Source organism: Aspergillus piperis (genome assembly GCF_003184755.1).
Source record: "Aspergillus piperis CBS 112811 unplaced genomic scaffold BO85scaffold_7, whole genome shotgun sequence".
Classification (NCBI taxonomy): Eukaryota; Fungi; Ascomycota; class Eurotiomycetes; order Eurotiales; family Aspergillaceae; genus Aspergillus; species Aspergillus piperis.
In genome coordinates this window covers 1,339,305-1,365,335 of record NW_020291597.1, presented here as the reverse complement: position 1 = coordinate 1,365,335, position 26,031 = coordinate 1,339,305, and the positions used below count along the sequence as shown (strand labels likewise).

The 26,031-nt window shown below is 51.6% G+C and overlaps 11 protein-coding genes and 1 non-coding gene across 12 annotated transcripts; 5 read left to right on the top strand and 7 right to left on the bottom strand.

The window, feature by feature from the left end:
• Positions 1–69: 69 nt before the first annotated feature.
• BO85DRAFT_281085 (extracellular metalloproteinase) lies at positions 70–2,391 on the bottom strand. The gene is made up of 4 exons (XM_025655200.1): positions 1,808–2,391; positions 1,374–1,762; positions 782–1,332; positions 70–725 (listed from the first exon to the last, which is right to left on the bottom strand). Exons 1-4 carry the CDS (start codon positions 2,147–2,149, stop codon positions 307–309), a joined length of 1,701 nt encoding a protein of 566 aa, XP_025516666.1. The 5' UTR covers positions 2,150–2,391; the 3' UTR covers positions 70–306.
• A 402-nt stretch (positions 2,392–2,793) lies between these two features.
• BO85DRAFT_513015 (2-oxo-4-hydroxy-4-carboxy-5-ureidoimidazoline decarboxylase) lies at positions 2,794–3,826 on the bottom strand (the record flags this gene model as incomplete). The annotated part of the gene is made up of 2 exons (XM_025664680.1): positions 3,064–3,826; positions 2,794–3,007 (listed from the first exon to the last, which is right to left on the bottom strand). Exons 1-2 carry the CDS (start codon positions 3,465–3,467, stop codon positions 2,794–2,796), a joined length of 618 nt encoding a protein of 205 aa, XP_025516665.1. The 5' UTR covers positions 3,468–3,826.
• A 1,462-nt stretch (positions 3,827–5,288) lies between these two features.
• Positions 5,289–9,118, top strand: BO85DRAFT_513013 (putative GPI-anchored cell surface glycoprotein; the record flags this gene model as incomplete). The annotated part of the gene is made up of 3 exons (XM_025664679.1): positions 5,289–5,362; positions 5,485–5,672; positions 5,739–9,118. 3 exons carry the CDS (start codon positions 5,289–5,291, stop codon positions 8,837–8,839), a joined length of 3,363 nt encoding a protein of 1,120 aa, XP_025516664.1. The 3' UTR covers positions 8,840–9,118.
• A 156-nt stretch (positions 9,119–9,274) lies between these two features.
• Positions 9,275–10,871, bottom strand: BO85DRAFT_448766 (pseudouridine synthase PUS4). The gene is made up of 2 exons (XM_025660011.1): positions 10,639–10,871; positions 9,275–10,570 (listed from the first exon to the last, which is right to left on the bottom strand). Exons 1-2 carry the CDS (start codon positions 10,670–10,672, stop codon positions 9,399–9,401), a joined length of 1,206 nt encoding a protein of 401 aa, XP_025516663.1. The 5' UTR covers positions 10,673–10,871; the 3' UTR covers positions 9,275–9,398.
• A 333-nt stretch (positions 10,872–11,204) lies between these two features.
• On the top strand, positions 11,205–13,695 carry BO85DRAFT_448765 (uncharacterized protein). Its single transcript, XM_025660010.1, has 5 exons — positions 11,205–11,606; positions 11,695–11,963; positions 12,034–12,192; positions 12,246–13,449; positions 13,500–13,695. The coding sequence occupies exons 1-4, from the start codon at positions 11,402–11,404 to the stop codon at positions 13,374–13,376; spliced, it is 1,764 nt and encodes a 587-aa protein (XP_025516662.1). The 5' UTR covers positions 11,205–11,401; the 3' UTR covers positions 13,377–13,449; positions 13,500–13,695.
• Positions 13,544–15,030, bottom strand: BO85DRAFT_396006 (EBP2 family rRNA-processing protein). Its single transcript, XM_025656982.1, has 2 exons — positions 14,161–15,030; positions 13,544–14,086 (listed from the first exon to the last, which is right to left on the bottom strand). Exons 1-2 carry the CDS (start codon positions 14,954–14,956, stop codon positions 13,773–13,775), a joined length of 1,110 nt encoding a protein of 369 aa, XP_025516661.1. The 5' UTR covers positions 14,957–15,030; the 3' UTR covers positions 13,544–13,772.
• Positions 15,031–16,114: 1,084 nt separating this feature from the next.
• On the top strand, positions 16,115–16,746 carry BO85DRAFT_458882 (uncharacterized protein; the record flags this gene model as incomplete). Its single annotated transcript, XM_025661613.1, has 2 exons — positions 16,115–16,690; positions 16,726–16,746. The coding sequence occupies 2 exons, from the start codon at positions 16,115–16,117 to the stop codon at positions 16,744–16,746; spliced, it is 597 nt and encodes a 198-aa protein (XP_025516660.1).
• A 249-nt stretch (positions 16,747–16,995) lies between these two features.
• Positions 16,996–18,055, top strand: BO85DRAFT_280986 (uncharacterized protein). The gene has a single exon (XM_025655199.1). The coding sequence runs from the start codon at positions 17,237–17,239 to the stop codon at positions 17,900–17,902; it is 666 nt and encodes a 221-aa protein (XP_025516659.1). The 5' UTR covers positions 16,996–17,236; the 3' UTR covers positions 17,903–18,055.
• Positions 18,056–18,177: 122 nt separating this feature from the next.
• Positions 18,178–18,249, bottom strand: BO85DRAFT_t135. Its single transcript has one exon. It is a non-coding gene; the product is annotated as a tRNA-Ala (tRNA).
• A 1,290-nt stretch (positions 18,250–19,539) lies between these two features.
• Positions 19,540–20,068, top strand: BO85DRAFT_477362 (uncharacterized protein; the record flags this gene model as incomplete). Its single annotated transcript, XM_025662834.1, has 1 exon — positions 19,540–20,068. The coding sequence occupies one exon, from the start codon at positions 19,540–19,542 to the stop codon at positions 19,996–19,998; it is 459 nt and encodes a 152-aa protein (XP_025516658.1). The 3' UTR covers positions 19,999–20,068.
• An 891-nt stretch (positions 20,069–20,959) lies between these two features.
• Positions 20,960–22,723, bottom strand: BO85DRAFT_369805 (phthalate transporter; the record flags this gene model as incomplete). Its single annotated transcript, XM_025655937.1, has 6 exons — positions 20,960–21,227; positions 21,279–21,315; positions 21,366–21,876; positions 21,932–22,183; positions 22,255–22,426; positions 22,515–22,723. The coding sequence occupies 6 exons, from the start codon at positions 22,721–22,723 to the stop codon at positions 20,960–20,962; spliced, it is 1,449 nt and encodes a 482-aa protein (XP_025516657.1).
• Positions 22,724–23,724: 1,001 nt separating this feature from the next.
• BO85DRAFT_458880 (Zn(II)2Cys6 transcription factor) lies at positions 23,725–25,951 on the bottom strand (the record flags this gene model as incomplete). Its single annotated transcript, XM_025661612.1, has 4 exons — positions 23,725–24,115; positions 24,169–24,333; positions 24,381–25,081; positions 25,130–25,951. 4 exons carry the CDS (start codon positions 25,949–25,951, stop codon positions 23,725–23,727), a joined length of 2,079 nt encoding a protein of 692 aa, XP_025516656.1.
• Between the last annotated feature and the right edge of the window lie 80 nt (positions 25,952–26,031).

Here is a 26,031-nt window from a genome sequence, read left to right as displayed (position 1 = left end):
CATATAATAAACCAGATATCTCCACTCATCTGCAACACAATTAACATCCCCTAGGAAGAAGTGTACTCCCCTTCCGCATCCGACTTAAACCACCACCACTATAACCCGCTCCCTGTCCCAATTCTCTCTTCGCAAAGCCCCTCCATATCTCACATCGATTCTTACCCCCAGTCAACACAATATCTGCATCAAGGATGGCATCTCTAGCTTGCACGAAGTTCGGATTACATGGTTGTCTTCATTCAAATATTAGTCAAGATCCGACAGACACTCCGACGGTGAAAACAAAGCTATCCTGTGGATCACTTACAGCGCCATCCCATCCACCACCAACTTCATCATCAAGTACTTCCCATCTATCGGCACTCCATTCCTGAACACCGGTCTCGGTCCATCATTCTTCCCGTACTTATCAATGAGATTCCACATCACCTCGTACAGCATAGTCGCCCAGACGGTTCCGATAGCGTGCACGCCATTCATGGTATTCACGCTCGTGTAGTTCAGAGGGTTCTCAGCGAAGGAAGTAGAGTAAGGGTAGTCGCGGACACCGCGTTTATCGTTATCCGCCCAGGCGCCCATAGTGTAGGACGTCCTGCGCGTATCATTGGGCTTGATTCGGATGGCTGTGGCCATAAAGTCGCCCCAGCCTTCGCCCATACCGCCCGATTCGAGGGTGTTGAGACATCCGGCGTTGTGGGAGCCGCCGGTGAGGCGGTTCGATACTGAGAGGTTAGAAGACTGAGTTGGTCAATTGGTAAGGGGAGGTGGGGGGTCTTACCGCCGTGAGTGTATTCGTGAATTACGATGCCCGCGTCGAAACTTCCATCACGCGACGGAGTGGATTCAATCCAGATGTACATGCGCATACGGCCGGGGATACCGTCGGGTGGAGTGGCAAAGTTTGCGTTGCTGTATCCGGAGCCGTCTTGTGCGTTGAGGATCACGTAGTCTTTGTCGCGGCCGCCACGGGCGCTGTTGTTCCATTGGAAGTTGCCGGCGGATTCGGTGAAGCCTAGTGTGTAGAGGAGGTCGTGGTAGGTGTTTGCTGTGTAGAAGAGCTGGACAATGGAGGCGTTGATGTATGACCGGGGTGGGGACATGTTGGCGGAGTAGGGCCATTGGAAGTTCAAGTCGGGGTTGGAGGGGCGTAGGTTGTAGAGATAGGAGCCACCGCCGCTGGGATTCCAGTGCGCGATGGCGTTGTTGCCTCTCGTTGTGGTGTAGTTGTTTTGTCCATCGCTGATCCAGGTGTATTCGGATGCGGATAGGTCCCAGGGGTTGGTGAGGATGGTGCGATGTCCTTCTGTTGGATCGTTGGTGCCCCAGGGACTGTTTCTTAGCTTGGTTGTCTGTTTGGTAGGGTCACTTACTAGACTTGATATGTCGCGTCTGCCACGTAGTCCACTACGCCATGGACAGTGGTGGTTTCTGCATCAATGTAGGTCAGTAGCCAGTGCTCGTACATGTCTATTTCCACCCGCCATGTGAGTGCCAGAGTCCCATCTGGCTTGACGAGGTAGACTAGTTTGGCTGTAGGGTCAGATACCGCTCCCGCTGCCTGTCTGAAGATGTACCCGTTTTGTCCATTAGCAGCTTCTGTAGAAACATTGTCAATGGTGAGTGGGAGCTGTAACGCGTCCCTTGCTCCTCTCAGAGCAGCCGTGGGACTCATGGCATTGGGATTGTCCAGATAGCTGCTCGGCAACACGCCTGTGAAGAATGAATGTCCGAAAGATAGAATCTGTCCGTATCTTCCAATCTGTGACTGTGAGATTTTCTCTACCAGAGTGAGTGGGGCGCATACATTAACATTAAAGTCCGCATTGTCAATGTCAATATCATGAGCCGTTTGGCGAAAGTATACATGCGCAACTCCATTGTCGCCAACATAGTGGTCATCGACGAGACGGAAGCTTGCTCCAGGAACAATGTTCGGAACCAGTCGTGCTGCTGTATTGGTGTAGTGTTCATCGCCGGACATTGTTACTGATTGGTCTGCTTTCACATCGATTGAGTTGACATATTCTGTGTTGGAGGTCAAACGAAGGGAGTTCAAATCCACAGGTGCTGGAGTTGAGGCCGTAGCATATGCCAGGATGGCCAACGGCAATGCTGCTATGCTGAAGACGAGACGGGTTCCATGCATGTTTGCTAATGGGTGAATGGAATGAAAGATGGTTTAGGATCATTGACAGACTAAAACATGGTCTATATATACTGCCCATTTGCTCAGGTACTATAAGAGCAGTCAGTACAGCCATAGCTACCCCTATCCTTCCCATTTTCCCATAGCATCCCCTATCAAGAAAGCTACTGTCCGACGTTGCATGGCTGTCTAACGATAGCGATGTACAACCTCTCCCCCTCCGATATCATTGGTCTATCGATGGCTGACCTCCCGGGTTGTCTCACAAGCTAGCTTCAAGCTAGCTTGCAGAGTGTTAAGGGATCCCATAAAAAGGTACTCCAACAACAATAGATCAAATCTAGTCTGTGTAATACTAAAGTGCTGGTAGTACGCTTCCTGAGAACGGAAGATCGTCCCGCTGTGAGACAAGACCGACTTCCCATAATTCGCCGGCACTAGTCAGTCACTTTTATACTAACGGAATCACCAGTTACCATGCAAATTACCGCCATTGTCTCTGTAGGAGACAGACAGCTCCGCTGAGGAATCCTTTGGTTAGAATTTTACGTTGCAAAGCAGCGGCTTTGGCAAGGAGATGATCAGGGTCTGCCGAAGTCGAAGGGTATTTATTGTCGATTTTCAGTAAGCTTGCATGATGGGAATTATATCTTAGCAGACTGCTCCAATTTCCGCGCCCGATCCTTTGCAATATCGCACATTGCCTGTAAAGAGCCCATTGTCAGCACTGTTCCGTGGTTGGGTGACAGCCATCTCACCTGTATGATCTCCTCCACTTCGCGATCGGCGTCACCCCGGTCGATCCTCTCACGCATCTCCTCCATGATGACATCCCTGTTGCGGCCGTTGACGAAAGTACTATGCCACGGAGATATGTTAGACCAACACAAGTCATTGGGTGATTGGGAACATACACAAATCGCAAGCCAGGGAACTTCTCCTCATATTCCGCATTCATCCGCTTCAGCTTCTCTGCTTGTTCCTCTGCTCCCGTGTTCAGGTTTGCTTGTTCCTTCTTGCTCAGTTCGCTCAAGTGCTCCGTCGGGGCTCCCTTGGGCTGTCCCAGGCGGGGATGCGATCCCAGAATCCCCACCAGGATATCGCGATCTTTGGACGAGTTGGCAGCGGACAGAGCGGACATGCGACCGCCAACCGCATCAATCAGAGTGGAATAGGATGAGAATGTCTGGTTTGCGAGAACGGGAGCCATGAGGGTGTGCAGCTCCGGGGACGACTCGAACAGGGTATCCAGGACGCGGAATTGCTGCTCCTGCGGGAGTGATGTAATAGACGACGGAGCGGGGAGATCGGAGGACATGATGGCGGGGAAGGGAGGAGATTAATTGACAAGAACTATGAGCTGAAGCTGATGTTTTCGAGTAAAAGTAACTTGATCATATCCCGTTTGTTTGAAAAAGCAATGGTGACAGTTAAAAGTGGGTGGTAGTTGGATATATGCTGCTTCAATGAGTCCCCGCATCGGCAGCCTCCGAGCGATGAAGAGGCAGCGGGACGGAGACCTCCAGATGCGGACAGTTTCAACCACCCCCATACCCCCATCACATTGCAAATGAGACCAATCTCAATTGCAACGAGGGATCAGTTATTCACAGAAATTTGGACTAAGGCTGAAGGTGCACGGACAAGAGCTGTGGGAGCTAAAGCTAGAGCTTAAGCTTGAGCATCTCATCAGCATCCGTTAAAATTATTACATTGCAGACTGACGACACGGTCGGACATGCTCAGAATATCCGCAGGGGTTCTAGACCCCTGACCTTCCATACTGGAATCTGGGGAGGGGGTTAAAGCGATGACAAGAATTGGATTGTCCATCGATAGTGGCCATGTAAGGTGGGATAAAGTTTAAGTGGGCAACCAGATAGACTCCATCCAGGAGAATTTCCCAGCGATAGAGAGATGGTATATTTGGGGCCTGGATAATTAGCAGTGGACGATCGCATGGCTATCCTGACCGATTTTGAGCCTAGCCGATACGTATGAAGTATTAACACCATACCGTCGTGTATGGCCTTGGTATCCTATCGGTAAAGTAAGTAACCGTCGCACGGCCCTGGCAGCGACCAGGAAAGTCACCTGCAGATGGAAAGCAAACCCGCATCATCCCTGCTGCTGCTTCTTCTTCTTCTTCTTCTTCCTCCTCCCGTTCACGCCGGTTGTCGGGTGCCGAGAGGAATTGGAACCACGAGCAACATGAGTCGTTCTCTAACAATTGTATTCCGCGACCGTGGAGAAGGGGTGTGAACTAGTACTAACGACTACTAAGTAAGTCAGTCGGTACCTGAAGAGTCAGTCAATTGGAAATTGGTTCAACCAATAGTCTCACGGTCGGACTTCCTTCTGCGGCGTCATTATTGGATCCCCATCTGGTGTTGCCTTCAGGGACATAACTTCATCAAGTACTAGTAGTAGTCCACTTGTCAATGGCCTGATTAATGAGAGTAGGAGACAGAGACAGACACATTAATATAGATAGGGATTAATCTACTTGACTTCCTTTCTTTTTCTTCTTCTTCCTTTCCCATTCTCTCTCTCAGTGAATGAATGAACTTATTCAAGTTATTTCGACTTGTGACTTGAAAGTGGAGAGAGAGAAAGGCACCCGGGCCAATCCACTTTTTCCACACCCATTATTATTAACCAACCAACCAACCATCACTCACCATCTCTCCCCCATTTCTGCCCCTGAACGGGCTCAAGACCGGGTTGAACTCCTGAGAGGTTCGTGGGCATAAGTCACCAACCAACTCGGTCCCCTCGGCCGTCTTTGCGGATGGATCAGCATTCTTGTTCACAAAAAAGGAATTAGTTATACATTGTATCTGATTCTCAATCCATCCCCCCGTTTAGTGTGTCCCGCCCGTCTTGATCTCGCTCCACCGCTGGTGTGTGTCTCGCTCTCGCTGCCATCACACATCGAGGCCCGGCGCACTGCTTTTGCTTTGCTTTGCTTCCTTACATCCTGAACCTTTCCGCTAGACCCTCCCTTTCCCCTCTTTTTTCTCCTCTCGCCCCTCCTCTTTCTTCTCTTCCCCTCCTCCCCCCATCGTCCATCATCATCATCACTTGGATTCGTGATCTGTGACGGTCCTGGGCATCTGCCTCCAATGCAGTTCCCGTCATGTCGCTCAATGGGCTAGATAATCCCACCGTCATCGATGCCTACCAGACCGCGCTCACCGAGGCCGGTGGATGGTGAGTAGTCCGTGTGTCTCGGCTATACCCTGCAGCACCTTCGGGTCCTCCGTTGCAAGGGTGGCCATTGCAACCCAATCGCATCGACTGTCGCTAATGCGCATGGCTTGCGTCTCTTCTAGGTTTCTCCTCCGGTATGTATCAAGGGATGAAGTTGATCTCCTTGATCGCGGCACCGGCGGGGTGCCCGACGTGCGCAACGCGATCGACGGCTACGAGGAGAAGTCTCCGCTCTATGGCTTCCTACAATATCGGCGACGGAAAGTAGTCCTCAGCTATCTGCCAGAGGGCATGTCCCGTCTCGTTCAGGGTTGGTCCAGATATATTGTCCCATCCTGACAATCCTGCATCCACTGACCTCGTCACCCTCCTGCAGCCCGAACGACGGTCCAATTCCAATCGATTCTAGACAAGTTCTCCCCGCATGATACGGTATTCTCGGTGACGCAGCCATCGGAACTTACAGAAAGCGCATTGTCCTCCGCATGCTTACTGCATACGGCTTCCGGTTCGATCACTTCCTCTTCCAGTTCCCTCCGCCGTCGCCGATTGAAAGAGATCGCGGAAGATGCCGAAGAGACTACCGTAGGCAAGGACGAGAACCAGGCGCAGTCCGCGGCCGATGGAATGCCGCGCCAGAGATCGTTCAGTCAGCTGTCCGAAGCCACGGTGGTTCCCCCATCAGTGGTGTCGAGTATCCAGCAATCCCCAGTCGGCAACGATTCGACCCCGAGAACTTCCGAGAACGCCTCCATTCGAGAGCGGTCCTCGTCCGTGGCCACATCGGAGCGGGCTCCTTCCTATAAGAGCTTTCGAGAAGACGCATCCTATGCTCCGTCGGAGCCCCGCCAATCTTCGCAGTCTGCCAGGCCGTCCGTACGCGACCTGGAGCGTGCCGGATACAAAGCTAAGGTCAAGCTGGGCCCCCGCCCTTCAGTAGATGGCAGCGGACGCCCTCGCACGGCAGGCAACCTCTCTCGGAGCGCTGAGCGGCGGCCGGTGGCATCTTTGCCTGCGGGCGTTCGATCATCGTCCCTGCGCAAGTCCAATCCCAGTCCTTCGCGCCCTCGATCTTCTGGAGGCAACGGGACCCCCGTCGCCAGCAAAGTACCAGCAGTGCCTCCGTTACTGGTGCCTCCCTTTTCCATGCCCATCTCGCGGCCCAAGATATCGCCCGGTGCCAAGTCACTGAGCGCGCTGTCTTCCTCCACCACGTCCAACGAGAAAGAGCGGTTGATGAAGGCGCTTCAGATGCGGAAAACGCAAATGGAGAAAAAAGCAAAGGAAGGGAAGAACAGTGCCGCGACAGATAAAGGAAAGACGTCCGGGCTGGATATGACCGAAAATAAGGAGAACATCGGTCATATACCAAGTAAAATGAAGCACGACGGGGGCGATGACCGAATGGCCCACTTGGCAGGGCCGAACAAGGAGCCCCTTTCCGAAACTCAGCCAAGCCTGCAGCCCACGCTCCGTCATCAGGGGGCTGAAGAAGAAGACGGCCGTACTACTCCTAAATCCCCTGAGCCCTCGGGCGACCACCTCTCCCTTAGCGAACCAGCACACCTGAGCGACAGCAGTAATGAGTTTCAGGCGACAACACCCACTCGTTCGGGATCTGAAACGCAGGAGGGCGACAGGGACTTGGATGCATCCAATTCCGGAGGCGTCTCGGGTGGCCCCAGCTCCCCGACTAGGCTGCCTAGCGCCATCGCCGCTCCACTCGAGAACAATTCTGGAAAGGCTCCGGACGAAGAGATTGTTGGCCCCTCGCCACCAAAACCAGTCCCCCATCCTGTTGTTCCTGGCGAACAAGAGGTCCTCCCTCACCACCACCACCAACCCAGCACGCCAGACGTGACTGAGTCCGATCTATTCGAGTCGCCTGCTCGGCCCGATTCCCCCCATCATCTTCCAGCGGTCACCTTCACCCCCAAGTCCTTGTCGATCGCCGCTCCCCCTCCGACGGAGCCGCAGCATGACTTGACCCCTGAATCCTCGAATGTGGAGCGACAGCACAGCACGTCTCGAAAGGAGAAACGCAAACCCTACCTCGAACCTATTCAAGTCCCAACTCCCGACTACTCGGATGACGAGAACCTTCTTTCAGACGACTCCTTCATGGAAGAATTGACCAGTGCCACGGTTGAGGAGGCCAAGCCCATCTCCGTGGGCGTGTCACCCCTCTCCCCAGGCTACTCCAACAGCAGCAACGGCAACGTCTCGCCTGATGCGTGGAGGAATTCGCGTGCCGTTTCAAACCCCAGTGCCATTGGTCACCAGTCCCCCAACATGTCGACCGTAGCCATGGGCCGCTCCGTCTCGACGACGGGTGCCGATTCTGGTTCCCAGAACGGCCCGGTCCTGGTGGCAAGGAAGATCAATGTGTCGTCGGGCATCTCCAGCCGCATCAAGGCATTGGAGAAGTTCTCCAGCAGTCGCGACGCCCCTTCTACGAACGGCCAAACCCTCGCCGCCCCCTCCGCTGCCTCCTTCGAGACTCTTCGCAAAGGCTACTCGGGACCTTCGATGCCCCGACCCCTCTCATACGCTCCTGAATCTTTCTCGCGCTCAGCAAGTGTGAGACGACCTAGCTCACAGGCGGGCCCTGGCCTCGCTGGTCCTGGCCTCTCGCGCTCTCCTAGCTCGGTCTCTGTGACCGCTCGCATTGTTCGCGATCCCACCGCTGCTGAAACTAACCCGAACGCCGACCCATCCGAGCCGGCCGCCCTCAATCTACAACCCAGCCAGATTACTGTCGAACAGGAAACTACACAGCTCCCAGTGTTGAGTCTGCAAACAGAACCTACCATCACTCCGTCGGAAGATGATACTTTGCCCCCGTCCTCTGCTGGATCCGACCAGCAATCCTCCGTGTCCATGCAGCGTCCGGAGAGTCGAATCTCTACCCCTACATCCATCAAAGAAGAAGAGGTAGCATCACCCGCCAAGTCGTCTGGTGATGCGCCCTCCTCCCCTGATGAGAAGAAGGAATCCCGTGCGACGCGACTCCTGCGCCGCATGTCCTCTATCACTTCGCGTAAGAGCGTTGTTGGTGTGTTGAACCCTATCAAGGGAGATGACCATGTGGTCCCCATCAAGCTTGAGGAACCCGAGAGGCCAGTCTCGAGGGCGACGGAGGTGGCTCCGGCGATCGATATTGGCGAGGTCAATGTGCAGTTTCCTGACACTCTCCTGTGGAAGCGTCGGTTTGTCCGCATTGATGACCAGGGTTATCTGATCCTGACGCCTGGCAATCTGGACTCGACCAACCGCAACCTGGTCAAGCGGTATCATATGTCCGAGTTCCGCACTCCTTGCCTGCCGGATGAAGACCGCCAGGAGCTGCCCAACAGCATCCTGCTGGATTTCCTGGACGGCAACACTCTCCAGTGCGCCTGCGAGTCGAGACAGGGGCAAACCTTTGTGCTTCAGAGTAAGTCGCCTGCCTTGATACGTTCAACGGATGGTAACTAACACAATGTAGCGCTGCTCGACGCTCACAGCACCTACCAGACCGTCTCTCATTAGCCTTGATCTCCTGCATAGAGCTTGTGCCTTTCCCTTCTCCTTGACCTGCATATATTGCGCATTCCTTCCTCCTTTCCTTCCTCATCCGGTGTTTTCAGCGGTATACCCCTCAAAACGGTTTCCTTCTACCCACTGTTTTGTATCCATCACATTCTACTCTTCTATCCCTTTTTGTTGGACTTGTTGGTGAGACAGGATGTTCTGTCGGCTTGCTCTGTAGGATGTGGGTCTTGGATTCTTCGTGTCGACATTAGCAGCATTGGCGGTTGGTTCTTTAATAGCGTGGCGTGGTTGTCCAGACATTTAGATTGTTCTACTGTCAGCAGTGCGGTCCCGTTAAGTCTTGGATTGTAGCCTTAGACTGTTGGTTGACTGGCTAGCTCCTGCTTGAGCAAAGTCGGAAGACTATTCCCGACATGTTGGCAAACATCTACTCATCCTTCAACATCCAAGAATACATGCGAACATTTATTACATCTCCCAACGCCGGCCTAGTAGCTACAGACTAATTCTGTTTCGGGGAACGCGGGGACGACGGCCGAGCCAGTCGCTTTTCCTCCCAGTCCTCAAGGAACTGTTGAACCTTGGGACCCCAGACCTCCTCGCCGGCCTCGAGGTCCTTGTACTCGAGCACCTTGTCCGGGTGAAGCTCGAACTGGGCCTGACGGGACCGGATGAGCGAGCTCATCAGACCGCAGCTTCCGACCGCCTTGCCCAGATCGTGCGCCAACGAGCGCACATAGAAACCAGACGACACCGTCATGGTGATCTTCACCGCAGCCGGCTGAGGCTGGGACTGGGGCTTGGACTCGGAGGCTTCCTCCTTAGCTTCCTCCTTGGGAGCCTCCGAAGACTCCTGCTCGGCCGGCTCAACAGGCGCAGCCTCACGCTCCGCAACCTTCTGCTTCTTAGCCGAGGGAGCAGACTCAGCATCGTCACCCTCAACCTTCTCCTGAGCATCCTCCGCAGGCGGGGACTTTCTCTTCGCAGAGGCCTCTCCTTCTCCCTCACCCTCCTTCTCCACAACGGGCAACTCGTCCTCCTTCGCCAACAATTTCTCCGCGACAGCCTTCTCCTCGCCCTCAGCCTCAACCTCCGGCCACTTAAACTCATGCGTCCCAGGCTCATACCACTCCAGGATCCTCAAATCCGTGACCTCAACCGGCCTCTTCTGGATCTCAATCGGCGGCTCCTTGCCTTCGCGCGCATACTCATAAAGCTTCTTTCCATTGACCCTGAGCGCCGAGAAAATTGGCGGCCGTTGCATGATCTTCCCGCGGAACTGCTCCAATGCCTTCTCCACCATCTCCCTCGTCACATGCTCGTAGGGCGCCTTGCGCACCACCTTTCCCAGTCGATCATAGGTATCTGTCTCGGCGCCGAACAGCACAACGGTCTCGTATTGCTTGGTGCATCCCAAGAACTCGTTCAGATGTTTCGTGCCCTTGCCGACGCCCGCGACGAGAACGCCGGTCGCCAGGGGGTCGAGGGTGCCTCCGTGGCCAATCTTGACGTCGAGACGCTGCGTGCGGCGGCGCTTGCGCTGGAAGTTGCTTTCGCGGGCGCGACGGGCGCGCTCGTCGGCGAGCCAGGGGGCGAAGAGCTTGGAGGGGTTGAAGTGCGTTTGGAGGGTGCGGACGACGTCGGCGGAGGAGACGCCTTGGGGTTTGTGGACGGCTGTCCATTACCCATTGTTAGTTGAATGCTGGGATAGAGGGATTAATAGTAATTGGGATATGGTTTACCGAATACGCCTTCGTAGATCTTTTCACCGGACATGGTGCGACGGAAGGGTCTGAGGGCTTGACGGAAGCTCATCGGCGAGCGATGAGGGTCGGTAAGGTGGGTGAGGTTATTGGGGAGCACAATTGATTGATCGACTAGCACAGCTCAGTGATGCGATCGTACACAAATATATATATATAGCCAAATATAACCGAAGAAGATAGCGGTGCAACGAATACTACACCAAAAGTAGTAAGTAGTAAGTTCGTAGTAGTGAAGTTCGACCAAAATATATTTTCAGCTCCGCAAAGTTACAAACTTACCCGCAAATGCAAGTTTCCCATTACGGGACCGAGTCTAGTCCAGTCTAGGCATGAAAGAAATCCCGCTGACAGTAGTAATTTACCACTCCAAATGCAGTAATTACCCGGTAAGCTTGCCCACCTCCGCACCTAATCCCGGCACAATCAGTGGTGTAATTGTAATTGTCTGGTAATTACCGGACTGTCCTCCGGCTGACAAGCGCAACAGCAGCATCATCGCTGTGACTGCAGTCAGTCAGTTCAGTCAGTCAGCTTCACCCCTCCCTCTACTTCTACTCTTCCTCATTTCAGTTACTACTCCTCACTCAACTCACTCATTCAATCATTCCGTCACTTTATTACCTACCCACCACCTTATCCATTGCTTTTCTTAAATCTATCTAAACCCTCTCCAAACCGAGAGAAATTACTTAACAAAGCCCCCCCTCCCGAGCATCGAAAGCAACATGCAGTCCCCACCATGACCTCCCGCGAAGATAGTGTCCTGGCCGCCAGAGACCCCTCCCTCACCGACGAAAACGACTGGGAAGAGTTCAGCCTGTCGGAAGTTCGAGTCCTGGTTCCGGGCAAATCCCGCTATGCGAATCTGTTGACTGCCTCGCCGGAGAATCCGGTCCAGGTGACGGGGTGTTTGGATGAGGTGGAGGAGGAGCAGGAGAAGCTAGGTAAATCACCTCTCACTTTCTTATTCCGCTTTGTTTGTTATTCTGGTGGGCATGGAGAGGGTGTGTAAAGCTAACTATGGTTGCAAAGTGCTCGACCCAGAATACTTGACGAAACGCATCGTTCTCGAAAACGTCACCCACTTCGCCTACGGACAACATAATGACGGGGAAGTCGGGTTCTGGGTGGCTGGGAAGGCGGGCTGGTTCTCGATATCTCCGGCGAAGGGGTATAAAGCCATCTTTAATGATGTGGTGGAGGCGATTGATTTGTTGTATTTCCTGGCGGATCGCCATCAGTCGAAGAGGAGGAGGAAGAGGAGGAATTGGAATCCGAGTGTTGAGTATTTGTGTGAGGAGGTATGTTCCCATTTCTTTCTTCTGTGCTTTGGTGGATGTTGGTTGCTAATGTTTGGTTGGATTGGGATAGTATGTGAGCCATACGCATGGGATTTGCGAGGATGCGGATGATTCTGCAGAGGTGTTCTATAAACATCACGAATTTCTGCTCTCGAGGATGTTGAAGGGCGAGGAGGATGTGCAGTGGACTACTACGTGCATCTTTGAGCATCTGTGCGAGAAGTTTCCGGTATGTCGTCTTTCCTTTTTAAAGGAGGGGGTTGGAGTGTGCTAATTGTGTAGGATGATTACGAGCAGATTAAAGCGCAGTACGAAGGCGCGAAGGAGGTAGAGTCGGAGGAAGAAGAGGAAGATGAACAAGAGGAAGACAAGGAAGAGGACGAGAATGAGGACCAGGATGAGGCGGAAGCACAACCAGATACATCTGGACTATCGAAAGACCAGGCAGATGCTATTTACAAGGTCATTCTCGATCTCAAAGAAGCAGGATACCTGGCCAAGCGACAATTGACCTTCGAACTCCTAATCAACACCCTCATCGAACGCTTCGCAATCGACAGTACCGACTACGCACACGACCTTGTCGGTGCACGGGCCGAAGCGATCATAGAAATGATGGACGAGGCGAAAACATACAACTTTGACTGGTCTCGCAAGGTTATCTACCGCGAGCTCAAAGCCGCGGCCAAGAAAAACAGAGTTCAGCAAATTACGCTCACCCCGCTGCGGCCTCGCCCGACCGAGGACGATGAATCGTCCGGAGAAGAGAGTGAGCATGAAGACCATCCCCGACTGCGCAGACGCAGGGTCCACAAGTCGGTTTTGCGACCGAAGAGCTCTGTTGCCACGAAGCAGACCGGAAAACGAACACGAAGTGCAGTCGACGACCAAGATGACGACTCGGACGACAACGAAGATGCAATGGACGAGTTTGAAACTCCAAGCAAAGTCCGCGGACATGATCTCGTTCGCGACCCGTTGTCGACCCGCGCGAAGCGCAGGACGCGGTCGCTTCTGTACGATGCAACCCCAATCCAAAAGACGCCATTGCAAGAGACGCTTCAGAGCCGGAACACGTCTGTTTCCGGGGCGGACCGTGAGACAAACGCGGATGCATCAGATTTGGAAGGCAGCCATGAAGATGATATAACATCCGATACCTGGACATGTCACGTTCGAGGCTGCGAAAAGGTCATCCACAAGAGCAATTCCAAACGTGGCAAGGAGCTGATCCAGGACCATGCCCTGGCTCATGCGGATGATACTAAAGCGAAGATCGATCTGGTCTTTGCTGAACAGAGACTCAACATTGGACTTCCTGTTGATAATCTCCTCAGTCGTATCAGAGAGTTGGGCGCATTTGATACCGAGCATCCGGTGGATGGCGCCTTCACTAATGGAGTGAAGACATAATCAGGCATCAATGCGATGCAACAATTTAGATACAATTTCTGTGCACAGATGATGTGCGTGTGCAGTCTACAAGGTATGTTGCTTATTGCTTCTACATTCAATGACAAGCTTACATTTCTCTAGTTGCGTAGCTCGCAGCACTTACGGAGTCAGGTTAGCGGCGTTGAGTGGCATGATACATGGCGGGTGGGATTCTGCTTCTTGAGATATGATGTGATACCAGAGATACCAGCATAATGAAGTCCCCTACTCAGGTTCAGCTAGATAGACAGTCACCATTCCATGATTATCAATATACAAATCAAACTGTCTATGGAAACACTGCTTTTATAACCCGACCGGTATCCGACAAGCTAACAATAAACCAAACCATAAAGAAATGTACAGCGAATGGAATCAAGAACGGCCCTTAGCAGCAGCCCTCCTGCTCTTGCCAGGCCTCTTCGCACCACCGCCCTTAGGACCACCCTTCATCTTCTTGACCGAGAAGTCACGCATATCACCACTCGAAACAGCATCACCACTCTTAGAAAAGCGCTTCTTACCACCAAACCCGAACTTCTCATTCTTCTTCTGACGCTTCATCGACGGACCACCCTCAGCATCACGACCGCGCTTGCGACCACCACCAGCCTGAGCCGCATCATCAATAGCGACATCGAACATGTTGGACGAATCATCCGTAGGACCGCCAGTATCAGCCTTGCGCTCTGCACAAAACAGTTAGCCACACAAACCAACCAATTCCAAAAGGAAACTGAAAATGAAAATCGTAAGAACATACTCTTCTTCAACGCATTGATCTTCTCCAACGTCTCCCTCTTCTCCTTCGCCCTCTGCTGCAACTTCGCAACCTGCACCTGTTTACCAAACTTCTTCAAATCACGCTGCTTTCTCGCCTCAGCCGCGGCCTTCTTCGCCGCCGCCTCATCATACAACTTCTTCTTGATCTTGCCCATGTGCTCATCCGTCTTCACCATCTCGGCAAAGTAATCGCCCGGTCGCGTAAACGGCACGCCTTCCTTCTTGAGCATGCTCCGCGCCGTCATCGCCGCCGCTTGGCATACCTTGTAGAACGCCAGTTCGCGGTTCAGGTCGTCGTTGGCGTCGGGGACCTCAATCGGCTCTTGGGAGACAAGACTGTTGTGCTCGGAGAAGGGCGTCGCGGGAGTGAGGAAGGAAATGCGTTTCAGACTGCTGGTGATGGCGGCACTGTTGTTGATTGTGAGGCGCTGGTGCGTGACGACGTCTTCGCGCTCATCGTCCTCCAGGTCGCTGAGGGGGATGTCGGATTCTTCTTCTTCTTCGTCTTCATCATCATCATCTTCTTCTTCTTCCTCATTTTCGGAGGGTTCTTCGGCGTCGGGGGTTTCTTCCTCTTCGGACTGTTCCGAAACTTCCTCCTCTTCCTCCTTCTTCTTCTCCTTCTTCTCTTCAACAACCGATTCCTTCACATCATCACCCTTGGTAGAAGTGTTCTTCTTCTTCGCCGCCTTAACCAGCTTCTTCTGCTTCTCGGCCTCGTAGTCGCGACCGCGGTGCTCGTCCAGAGCCTGAAGGAGCTTGCTGCGCTTAGGCATGGTGAATTATAATATGTGTGGTGTGGGTGGAATTGGGGGTGTTGTTGGTATGGTGCAAAGCTGCCGGCTGGAACTTTGCTTGCTGCAAATCAATGGGAATATTTTTTTGGGGAGATTTGGTAGCGCTAGGGATGGATTGGGTTTAGCGTTGTGGGGTTGGGGGAGGAAGGTTGTTCCGTTATCGCGGATGGGTTATCGATAAGGGAGGGTGTGGTGATAAGGGGATGGATGGGATAGATGGGGAGGAGCGGTGATTGATGAGTTTAATTATGATGGGGGGTTGGGTTGATTGTGTTTGATATTGTGATGATGGGCATTATGTGAATGTGATTAAGATGGGGATTGGTAGTTTAGGAGCATGTCGACTTTCATTATCCATGATAGAAGAAACTTGTTACCCAACTATATATATCTGGGATAGGGCAATCCCTTCTGCTGTCCGTTCTTGTTCAACATTTCTACTCTACTTTGACAGCTCACACACTAGGAAATCGCAATCTATAAACCCTTGGCATCAGTCCTGGCCCTCTTTGATTCCGGGGGAGGTGTCACTACTCGGTGCACCTGAACAGCGCCAGTCTACAGGCGTCAAGTATGGCACGTTCATGAACTTCCTGCTAGTCAAATAGGACAAATATAGTCTATCATCGCTAGTCTAATCAGACAAGCCCAGCCTGCCTTCATCGACCCGCTTGTATCAGTCACCAGTTCTCAGTGCTAGTGCTATATTGAGGGATATATGTATGCATTGCGTCCAGTCAGCCAGAAGATGGAGAGAGATGTGTCCCAACATAATCATTATCAGCCCTGAAACAATGATGGTACCTCCTTCCTTTCTTGATGCTGGTGTAGTGGTAGTATCCCCATTCGGATATCCTCGAATCTGCAGGCATTCAGAATGCTCAAACATCTTCAACAAAGGCTGTGCGTCAGAAAGACAAAGAGAGCTACTCCTGGGGAGGACATGTCCTCTAGTAAATGGTTAGCGTGTCGAGGGTGCATCATTAGCGCCGCACCATCATTTTGGCGCACTCCGCACTTCTTGACCTGAATGCAGCTCGTAAGGATACCCAATGACTACCCGAGCTACCACGAATAACTGAGAATATTATACACTAGCACGACCACCACCTCATCTTGAGCCTGCTACTTTCCAGAATGCCGTTGTCATACAACAAGTTAGACCCCAGTGCCAAACAAATTCGTCTTTTGACTATCTTTCCGGATGAGAATGACGAGAACCTTGTTCGAGCATCTCTCCACACCGCGTCTCTCAATGATGCCTGCGACTTCGAAGCCCTGTCCTACGTATGGGGCGACACTTCTGTGACCGTTGACATCTCGGTTGATGACTGTATAGTCGGTGTAACAGCGAATCTGCATGCTTTCTTGTGGGGACTTCGCCAGCCTAATTCAGAACGCATGGTGTGGGTTGATTATGTCTGCATCAATCAGAACGATATCTCGGAGCGGAACTCGCAGGTTGTCTTGATGTATCAAATATATTCAACTGCCAGGTCGGTGGTTGCTTGGTTGGGAGATCTGGAGCCGGAAGCACTGGAGCTCATCGAGTGGTATCATGCCAACCAGAAGGGGTTTTACTTCGAAAGCACCGGTCTTGATCTTTTCGAAGCTATAGTAGTGCTCTTGGTATCTGCTAAAGCACTGTGTGCCGCGCAGTATTGGCATCGGCTATGGACATTCCAAGAGTGGCATCTCTCAAGAAATGCCGTTGTATGCATGCATGAAAAAAACGACTTTTACCATAGGGAACATCTTCAAGCAATTGAACGATGAGATCGTCCTTGTCAGAATCATTGTTATGGTTTTTACCTCAGGGAGTACAACATTGATAGGAAATACAGACGAGACGGAAGATCTTTACAATGTCATTTGTTTCCTCCTTGAAAGGCAGCAAGAACTCGACAGTCTCTTGAATAAGATCCCTCGAGATATTCTGCTCCTCAATCCAGATACCCCGCGTCCATCTGGACTTGGAGACTTGCTATTACTTACGGTTGACCGGCATTGCAGTAATCAACTCGACAATGTATATGCGTTATATGGGCTTTCTCCGGGGGCTAGGGAAGCATACCCTCCCGACTATCGAAAGACCATCAGCCAGGTCAATCATGAAACAACGTGCTTTGTCTTGGGACACGAAGCCAATATAAGTATATTCGATGACTTTGATTTTTGTTTCAACTCCTCTAACAAGGACGACTCACTCCCTTATGGGTTGTCGACTTTACCACGACGGATCCGGCGCATCGAGCAAAGATGCAACAAAACTTTTCCAAATCATTGCATGAGGATAAGGCTCCCTGGAAGCCAATTCAGGATCATGCCCCTATAGTTACAGATAATATGCACACACTCAAGCTCTGGTGTCAGAGGATAGGAGTTGCCTCTCCTCCATACTTGTTTGACTCACCAGCCTTGGACTGTCTTGGGCAGGTACAGGTGCTTGCCAAAACCGCCGCAACGCCCGATAATATATTCGAAGCTACTTATCACTACACTGGTTGCCCCGCTTATATTATAGAGGATAAATTCCTCGATATCATGAAAATTTCTGTCTCTGATGAGCATGAAAAGTTTCTGGAGGCAACGAGAGGATCTCTCCCAGCGCTTCGCCTCTGTTTTGAAAAGCTTACAGAAAAGCGACTTTTTACGATTGCCACCTCAACTGGAAGGAGTATTGTTGGCTTTACGGGTTGTGAGATTGAGGAAGGTGATCATATTGTCGTCCCCTGTGGCATCGTCCAAGTGTTTGTTCTCCGCCCTATCCCAGAGAAGATGCTTGTGGATGGTGAAAAGGCCCAGTGCTTCAAGTTGATTGGGCGGGCTTTCCTCGAGAGCATATCACATCCAACGGCAATTGATCCGGAACTTCTCCGTCCTGAATTGAGAGGGACACCTACTACACAGTTTTGTCTTCGATGAATGATTCTGGAGAGGGTAGACAAAGGCGTAACTCACTGCTGCGTGAGATAATCCCCAATATATAGGCATGTACACTACACCCCAATGAAGGCTGCAAGTTTTCTCTATTTGAGGAACATAATATAGAAATACTGCCATGAGACTACCATAATAAGCATTGTATGCTAGTCTGTAATCAAGAACAGGCCACATCTATCATTGATTCGATAGGACTACACGCGTATATAGGCTTTTAGGATATACAAGCCACATACCACATGACAAAGACAAAAAAATGGAGCTGCGGGGAATCGAACCCCGGACCTCTCCCATGCTAAGGGAATATTATACCACTAAACCACAGCCCCATTTGATGAATATAGTAATAACTCTAGATTCTCTTTCAGCCACCCCCGGAGTGATCGGTGCTTACTTTGGCAGATTTGGTGGATAAGGGGAGGAATGGGATTAGTGTGAGGCATGATTTCAAATTGCGAGGGATGAGGGGGGTGGGGGGCGCGCTGGTTTGGTGTCTAGATAGAATGGAATACGTAATATCACTATTATCATAGATATTCATTCAAAACCCTGGTTTTCTTAGTGATATTTGCCCGCGCAATATCGATATCTACTGAGGCTACACACTACTCCATTCAGCTCATTACCTATCATGCTGCTTCACCCCGTCCCACCACCGCCAGAACGTTGCCACTCGACGCGAGGTCTGACTTGCCTTGCTGGAGGCGGCTTAGCGAAGTAGTCTGTGACTTCGGGGATGCCGGTTGAGTGTATAGAACAACCGAAAAGATATACTGTTGTGATGAAGCATTCCAGAAGAATCTGTTGGGGACAAACTCACACAATGCATCGAACTCAAAGTAGTACACTACCAAGCCCACCTCAAAAAAGACATAACCAACAAAACGTAGTGAACACCAAGAAAAAGGTTTGCTGTAGCTTACTGGCGGTGGCAATGAGGACAAACCTGGCCCTGCATAGGGCTGAATACATCGACTCTTAATGCATCTGATTCTTTTCAGGTCATCCTATAGATAGAGGACGGCTTATCAGAACTCTAAACCCCCTAACTGCAAGGGACATTCCACGCACCGTTTGTTCAGACGGAGTCTCCGCCTCTGTATGCAGGACACCAAATCTAGTTCAAACTCTGTCCCTCCCTACCCATGCCATAGCCGTTTGTGATACGCGGACGGAAGGACCGAGAATACTATGCGATACAAGGGGACAAGACTTGACATGTTGTGACACTGGCGCCATGAGCCAGAGAGGGTAGGGTATTAAACTCGGTAATGCAGCAGAATGATGATGAAAGGGTCTATCTACAGGACGCTGCATAGGGCTGCATTATGCGGGGTTTGTCCCCTTGGTAAATGGCATGTATACTTCGGTGATTCCGAACTCTCAACCAACCTCGCGATAGCTTTCTAGCTGGTATAGATGTTAGATGCAGTGTAGAGATTTCAGTATACTCAACAGTCCCAACACATTCAGTCCTTATCCAAGGATGACGATACACACAATATACCTCCCATTACCAGACATATATAGCCCTAAGGTCATCACACTGCCGATAACCATCCACCCAAGTCCAATCTACACCATCATCCACCTCAATACGAGAAACAATCATCACCACAATGAATCCCACCCACACAAACAACCCCCTCCACCTCCACCACCTCCCCACCCTAATCTGGCACTTCACCGAAAGCAACATCCCAACCTTCGTCCTCCCCAACTCCGCCTTCGGCTTCCTGGGCGCCCTCTCCGGCCCAGCCCTAACCACCTCCCCCACCCCCCCCCACCTATCCACCCTCCTCCCCCGCCTCCCCCTCCTAATCCTCTTCAACTGGGCCCTCGTCTTCATCTTCGACCTCTCCAACCAACGCCTCCCCGAATCCATCCACGAAGACCACCTCAACAAACCCTGGCGCCCCCTCCCAACCAACCGCATAACAGCCGACCAAACGCGCCGTCTCCTTCTGGCTACCATCCCCATCGTCCTAGGCATCACCTACACGCTAGGCGTATGGCAAGAAACCTGCCCCATCCTGATCCTCACCTGGATGTATAATGACCTGAAGGGGTGCGATTAACTTATTCGTGATGGTATTATCGCTGTTGCTTATGGGTTGTATAATATTGCGTCGCTGAAGATTGCCTGTACCGGGGACGAGGGGGAGATACAGCCCTCTGAGCAAGGGTATCTCTGGACGGTCGTGATCAGCGGGGTTATCTTCACGACGATGCAGATTCAGGATCTGAAGGATATGGCGGGGGATCGCACCCGCGGGAGACAGACGGTTCCGCTGGCGTTCGGGGAGGGGTGGTCCAGGTGGTCTATTGCGGGGTTTGTTGTCGGGTGGAGTGTTTTCTGTACGTGGTTTTGGGGGTTGGAGGGGTGGGTGTGGTATGTGGTTGTTGGGGGTGTAGGGGGGTTGGCTGTGGGGAGGGTGTTGATTGGGAGGACGGTGATGGGGGATGCGGCCGCGTGGAGGTTGTGGTGTGTGTGGTTGATGGTGTTGTATGGGTTGCCTTGTTTGGGGGGATGGGGTGGGAGTGGGAGGGTTTGGTGTAGATGATTTACTAGATGGGATAGGGATTGGGTTGAGGGTTATTGGGTTTGTATGCTGTGATAGATATTCGCAGTTTATTTATTCATTAGCAGTCATTGGATGATGTACGAGTTTAAGGATTTATTAGTGAATTGTCAGTATTCCCCGAAGAGGTAATTATTCAATGCAGTGTCTGTGATGGACAGACTTGAAACGAATAGAGTAAGTGGGTATCAGTACTGCAATCCACAGAATAGGGATAACTGCACATGTCTGGTGAGTCTAACATCAATAACATTGGTGGACGGAGGAATGGCAACTGGTTGCGGAACGGGGATGTACCTTAGAATTGATTACATGCAGGTAGCAGCTTCTTTGTTCACTACCTATATCCATGAGATGATAGAATAGATGAACTCAAATGTATACTGACATCTACTGCTACCCTACAACAACAGCATCCAAACAGTATCCGCGCCCCCAACTTACACCCGATAACTCTCTAATACGTATACTTAAACCCAGCCAACCCCTCAATCGGCTTTCCCCCACGATCAACCCGCTTATTCGCCCGCCAGAACTTGACGCTGAGTCCCGCCACAACCACGATAATCAGCGCGTTAGCGATCATCGTAGTCAGCAGCCCGGGTCGGTAGTTCGGCGCATCTTGGGCCCTAAAGACTGTTGTCCCGATGATGCCTCCGATACTGCCCCCGCCAATGAGGGTAGCGGATGTGAATGCGCGTTTCCATTGGCCGCGGACGTTGTTACTAGTTCGCTGCATTAGCTTTGAGTGATAAGATATAGAAGGGGGGGGCTACCTTTGCCATGAGACTAGCGCTGGACAGTTCGCGTTCGCTATCCATCCATCAGCATGACGATTATACTTTCAAGCGAAGGAAACTCACCAGCAATAGTCGCCAGAAATACCCCAAAATACCGTGGCCCTGACTCCTTTAGATACCCCAACAGCGCAAGCCCCAGCAGCCCCATGGCAGCATTCGCAGCAATGATCGGCCCCCTCAGGTGCCATCTATCGGCATAGACCGCCTGGGTGTACATCACTATCGCCGCTGCCACATACGGCGGAGCCACCAGACACTGGGCCTTTGCTACCGAGAACCCCATACTATCTTCCAGAATGATGGGAAGGAAGTAAGCGATGGAGTAGCTGTTCGCTGTGGTGAGCATATACATGGCAGCGTATGCCCAGACCTTGCTATCTGCACCGCTGCGGAGGTAACTTTTCAATGTGAATGGCTCCATGTAGACGTCTGATCGGTCATTCTCGATGGTAGCTACCACGTAGGCGGCCTCGGATTCGTTGAGGAAGTGCCATGACTTGGGGGATTGTTCGGGGAAGTCGACAAGGATGGCGTAGGATCCGATGCCCATTACGCAGGTCAGGATGCCTTCGATCTGTGGTGGTCTGCATTAGTGTTTGTCTGTAGGGTCTGTGGGGTAGGGGCAGTACAATGAAGATCCATCTCCACCCGGACTTGCCGCCGAGTCCATCCATCTGCATCAGTCCATATGCGAGAATACCGCCGAATCCGGATGCCGTACTGCCAATCAGATAGAAGAGGGCATTCCGCTTCTGTAGTTCGAAGCGAGGGTACCAGGTACTAAGGAGGTAGACGCATCCTGGGTAGAAACCGGCTTCCAGGGCACCAAGAATGACCCGCAGTCCAGCCAGCACTGGCCATGTTGGCGAGAGGCCAAAGCCCTAGTTGTAATCAGTCAACGCCTCCACTACCACCTCCAAACAGTATAACACCCCATAATCATAAAACTTACAATCATCACGATTCCCCACATCAAAACAATAGCAGAAAGAAACAGCCTCGGCCCAAGTTTCCGAATAATTACCGTCATGGGGGGCTGAAAGACGGTATAGGTGATGAAAAAGACCAACGAGCTAATACTGTAACCATTATTCTTGGCATTCATCTTCAATTCTTCCTGCATCCTATCAGTACAACAAATTGAGTTAGCTTAATCTCTTGGCCAAGCCACGGCCTTGAAGCGGGGTTGAAAGAAGACTGGAAAGCTCATACCCGGCAACCGAGGCAGCTCCCAAGTTGGTTCTATCCAGCAAACTGATGCAATATAGACAACCCAGTGGAATTACCAGACGAATGTCAATTCGTCTCGTGAGTCTTTTCTTCTCTTTCGGAGTGAAATAGTCGAGGGATTCGCCGGGTTGGATGCTGTTCTTCTCGGCATCTTCAATGTGAGATGCCTCTAAGGACTTTTCTGTTTCCATTGCTGCGGGTACGGGGGATTCTTCTTTCATGTTTGGGGGCTTCGGAATGGAGGATTGGGATGCATTCTTTGACTGCTGTAATGGGATGGCATTATATAGCTGTCAAAGGGATAGGCATAGACGAAAGTTTCCCCGCAGGATGACCCCGCAGATCTATTACCCCGGATTTCGCCATCCTAGGCCAAGGTTAATTATGACTCGAGGAGAGAGAATTGAGTTGTGGGGAGCGATAGGACACGTCACGAGTCCCGCAGCTGTACGGTAGTAGATGGAAAGTTCACGGCAGGTCACTGTGTACTTGGCACCGAGGGACAAGAGAATCAGTGGAAGGGATCATTTGGGCCCTGTTCCGTGTGGCGAAGGACTCGTATAATACGATAGAATGGATCTTGGTTCTCTTATAGCCAGAGCCTGGATCATCTCTGGGTATATTAGAGTTATCAATATCGTTCTCGAGTCTTTCGGCTCTCCCGAGGCAGACCGGGGAGGAGGACTGATCTGGGGGATTAGAGTTTGTTATCTCTATTCCAAGTCATGACATCAACATGTCCATGTGAGATATGATTGTACCGTCTGATTTGGCAAGCTAGTGGCCCAAAGTACCTAAACGGAAGTGTTTCCGCGATTCATCAGCATTTCATCAGCAGTCTGCGCTGCAAGTTCAGTCTGCGGGGCCTTTTATAAGCTATTCCTCTATGAAAACTGCATGTTGTATCACCTCGATCGTATAAGAGGCTGTTGGAAGATAGCCCTAAATCATGAAAATGAAAGATGGTTATCTCTGATGAGAGTTTGTGAAGGTGGGGGGAGATCGCTAAGGATATAAATGACATATTCCCGGCCAATGCTAGATGAATCACCGATGATATCCGTGTCTAAGCATCACGGTATGATGGTACCAAAACATAAACCTCACAACTCTAGTGGTATCTAAACAAGCCCCTTCCATAAATCAAACCAGTCAAGCCTCAACGCCAGCAGAAATATAGACAGCCACACATTTAAAACCCCCCAAAAGGATAATGGCTAATGGAACGATGTGGCGCAACATAGTAATCCTGGTATGGATGATTCTCCATCGAAAAGTCCGCAGTCGCCATGAGCGGATTAATCACCCCAGCTGGCACCTTAGGCCGGGCGGGAGTATGATCCGCGGTCAAAGGATGGTCACTGTTGAATAACGCTAGGATATCTTCCGACATATGCATTGGAGGTCCGTGAGAGTCACTCCAGCCCCAGGCTTCCTGAAGCTCCTGCTTCACGTGCTCTGCCTTCCAGCCCGTCTGCTTTATGATGTCCTCGAGGATGCCCAAGGCCTCTTGTTGAGCTTCCCTAGTTGCCAGGCACTCTGCCGCAATAGCGAGGAAACGTATTGATAGACTCGCCACTCCGCTGCTTCATATTAGCCATTAACTCAATTATATGCATCCTGGCAGTCAACGTACCGATCCCTGGAGTGTGCCACGATGCCGCAGATATCCCTTGCATGGCTTTGCTGTACGGTCTGCATCTCGGCACTGTACTCTGACTCGACAGGATTGGTCTTCGTAAGCAAGATGCGTGCAGTGTGGTATAGTAGTCGAGCGATGATCGTGGAACGCTTGATCAGCCTGTAAATGTTAATATGGCATGTGCGAATAGATCAACCGATGCTCACCATATCTGTGGAAAGACGGATTTAGAGTTTGTCTGCCACGACTGAATATATCCCAGAGGCATCATGGACCGCGGTACAGCTCGAGCCCACTGATCGCACCACTCATTATAAGTGCACCATTCCTGATAACGTTGGCTAATCCGCACGTCGTTGGCAGCCTCCAGTGCCGGTGGTTGGGCTAACGATCGAAAATTCGCAATTTTGGCGCAAATGAAGACCATCTGATGCGTCCAGGCTTCTTCATTGCCTGCAACACTTGGCTGTGCGTGATTCAGATCCAATTCAACGCCCCACGTGTCCGGGTCCCAGGAAAGCGTCCAATTGAAATGCAAACAGCTGAGTAGTTCCATGCTTACATTCAACCAGAAACAAGCACCTCCCAGTCCCGGCGTTTTGGCATTCCAGTGACACTCTTTGATTAAAGCTCGCGCACCAGCAATGTGGCTCATGCCCTGAATTGGTCGGCCAGACATTAACTCGTAGATGTTCAGAAGAATCGCCGTAGTTGCGCATAGAGCCGAGTCACGATCAGGGTCTTGTAATGAGCGAAGAAGATATTGTGAGGCGACATTGTGATGTTCTGCGGCCTTCTCCTCCCCGTACGAGGCGTCCACGTGGAAAAGATGCCTCGCACCGCATGCCAACAGGGCTTTGAGAAGCATAGGTTCTTCGAGCGCATGGAATGGCAGAATATGCGTGAACTATGGAAATAAGCAACTGACAACACGTCGCAAGGATCGACAACTTACATGTTTCACCGCATCCATCGAATCCATCCATAGCCCGACCTCTTCAACGAATACCTGCAGCAGGTATACTTCCTCTGGGTTGTTGAGACAAGTATGGTTGATGGCATTTATATGGCCATCTTTTGTGGACCTGAACGGGGCAAAGGATGCACTCTGGCCGTAAAAAGCAGGGGCATTTGGTGGGCCGCTAAACGGCCCTGCCAGACTCCCGGACTGGGGCGTCCCGAAGCCATGTACGAATGAGGCACTCAGACTAGGAGTCAGACAAGGCCCTGTCGCATTCCCCTTTTCCAACGAAGGTTCCGCCACTTCGGGAGGATATCTCTCAATCCCGCCCACATATTCAGACGCTATAAGCCGCGACTCATCCCGAAAAGTCACACCCGTCGCTGGTATACGGACTACGCAGTGCGGGGGTGTCGATTTCTGGATATCTATGAAGTTTAGGCGAATTCCACGCCTGCATACTCTGCCCGACTTCCGGCAGTTCTGGCATCGGTGCAAAGCCTCGTCGCACTTCAGGTGACGTTCCCGACATGTTAAGCAGCCTGTCCGCACTCGCCTCGGCTTCGCAAGGACAATCTTGCTTTTTCGCTTGGCGGCTGACGGGCGTGGCGCATCCAACGATGTGCTGTTTGGTGTTGAAACTCCGCCCTCGTCGGATGGGCTCGTGTCTTGTGTGATAGCCTCGGTCGTAACAGCCAAACTGTTTTCGTCAAGATCGAACTCTAGTATATCGGTGATCTGCCCTGAAGCGGTCAGGTCCAGCGAAAGATCCAGGTCCGACGGGACAGAGACATGGTCACTGAGAGCTGACGCCATGTCAGGCTGCTTCAATCAACGATAACCCGTCGAGCCTGAATCACAGTATATCGTCCAGTCTTGGGTTATGATCATCAGCA

Coding starts and splice junctions, on each gene's coding strand:
- BO85DRAFT_281085 (XM_025655200.1), bottom strand. CDS start 2,149: ATGCATGGAACCCGTCTCGTCTTCAGCATAGCAGCATTGCCGTTGGCC. Junction 1,763..1,807: donor ATGCGGACTTTAATGTTAAT/GTATGCGCCCCA, acceptor TCACAGTCACAG/ATTGGAAGATACGGACAGAT. Junction 726..781: donor TCACGAATACACTCACGGCG/GTAAGACCCCCC, acceptor CTAACCTCTCAG/TATCGAACCGCCTCACCGGC.
- BO85DRAFT_448766 (XM_025660011.1), bottom strand. CDS start 10,672: ATGTCCGGTGAAAAGATCTACGAAGGCGTATTCG. Junction 10,571..10,638: donor GATCTACGAAGGCGTATTCG/GTAAACCATATC, acceptor GGTAATGGACAG/CCGTCCACAAACCCCAAGGC.
- BO85DRAFT_280986 (XM_025655199.1), top strand. CDS start 17,237: ATGCAACAAAACTTTTCCAAATCATTGCATGAGGATAAGGCTCCCTGG.
- BO85DRAFT_448765 (XM_025660010.1), top strand. CDS start 11,402: ATGACCTCCCGCGAAGATAGTGTCCTGGCCGCCAGAGACCCCTCCCTC. Junction 11,607..11,694: donor GGAGGAGCAGGAGAAGCTAG/GTAAATCACCTC, acceptor ATGGTTGCAAAG/TGCTCGACCCAGAATACTTG. Junction 11,964..12,033: donor TTGAGTATTTGTGTGAGGAG/GTATGTTCCCAT, acceptor GGATTGGGATAG/TATGTGAGCCATACGCATGG.
- BO85DRAFT_396006 (XM_025656982.1), bottom strand. CDS start 14,956: ATGCCTAAGCGCAGCAAGCTCCTTCAGGCTCTGGACGAGCACCGCGGT. Junction 14,087..14,160: donor GATCAATGCGTTGAAGAAGA/GTATGTTCTTAC, acceptor TGTTTTGTGCAG/AGCGCAAGGCTGATACTGGC.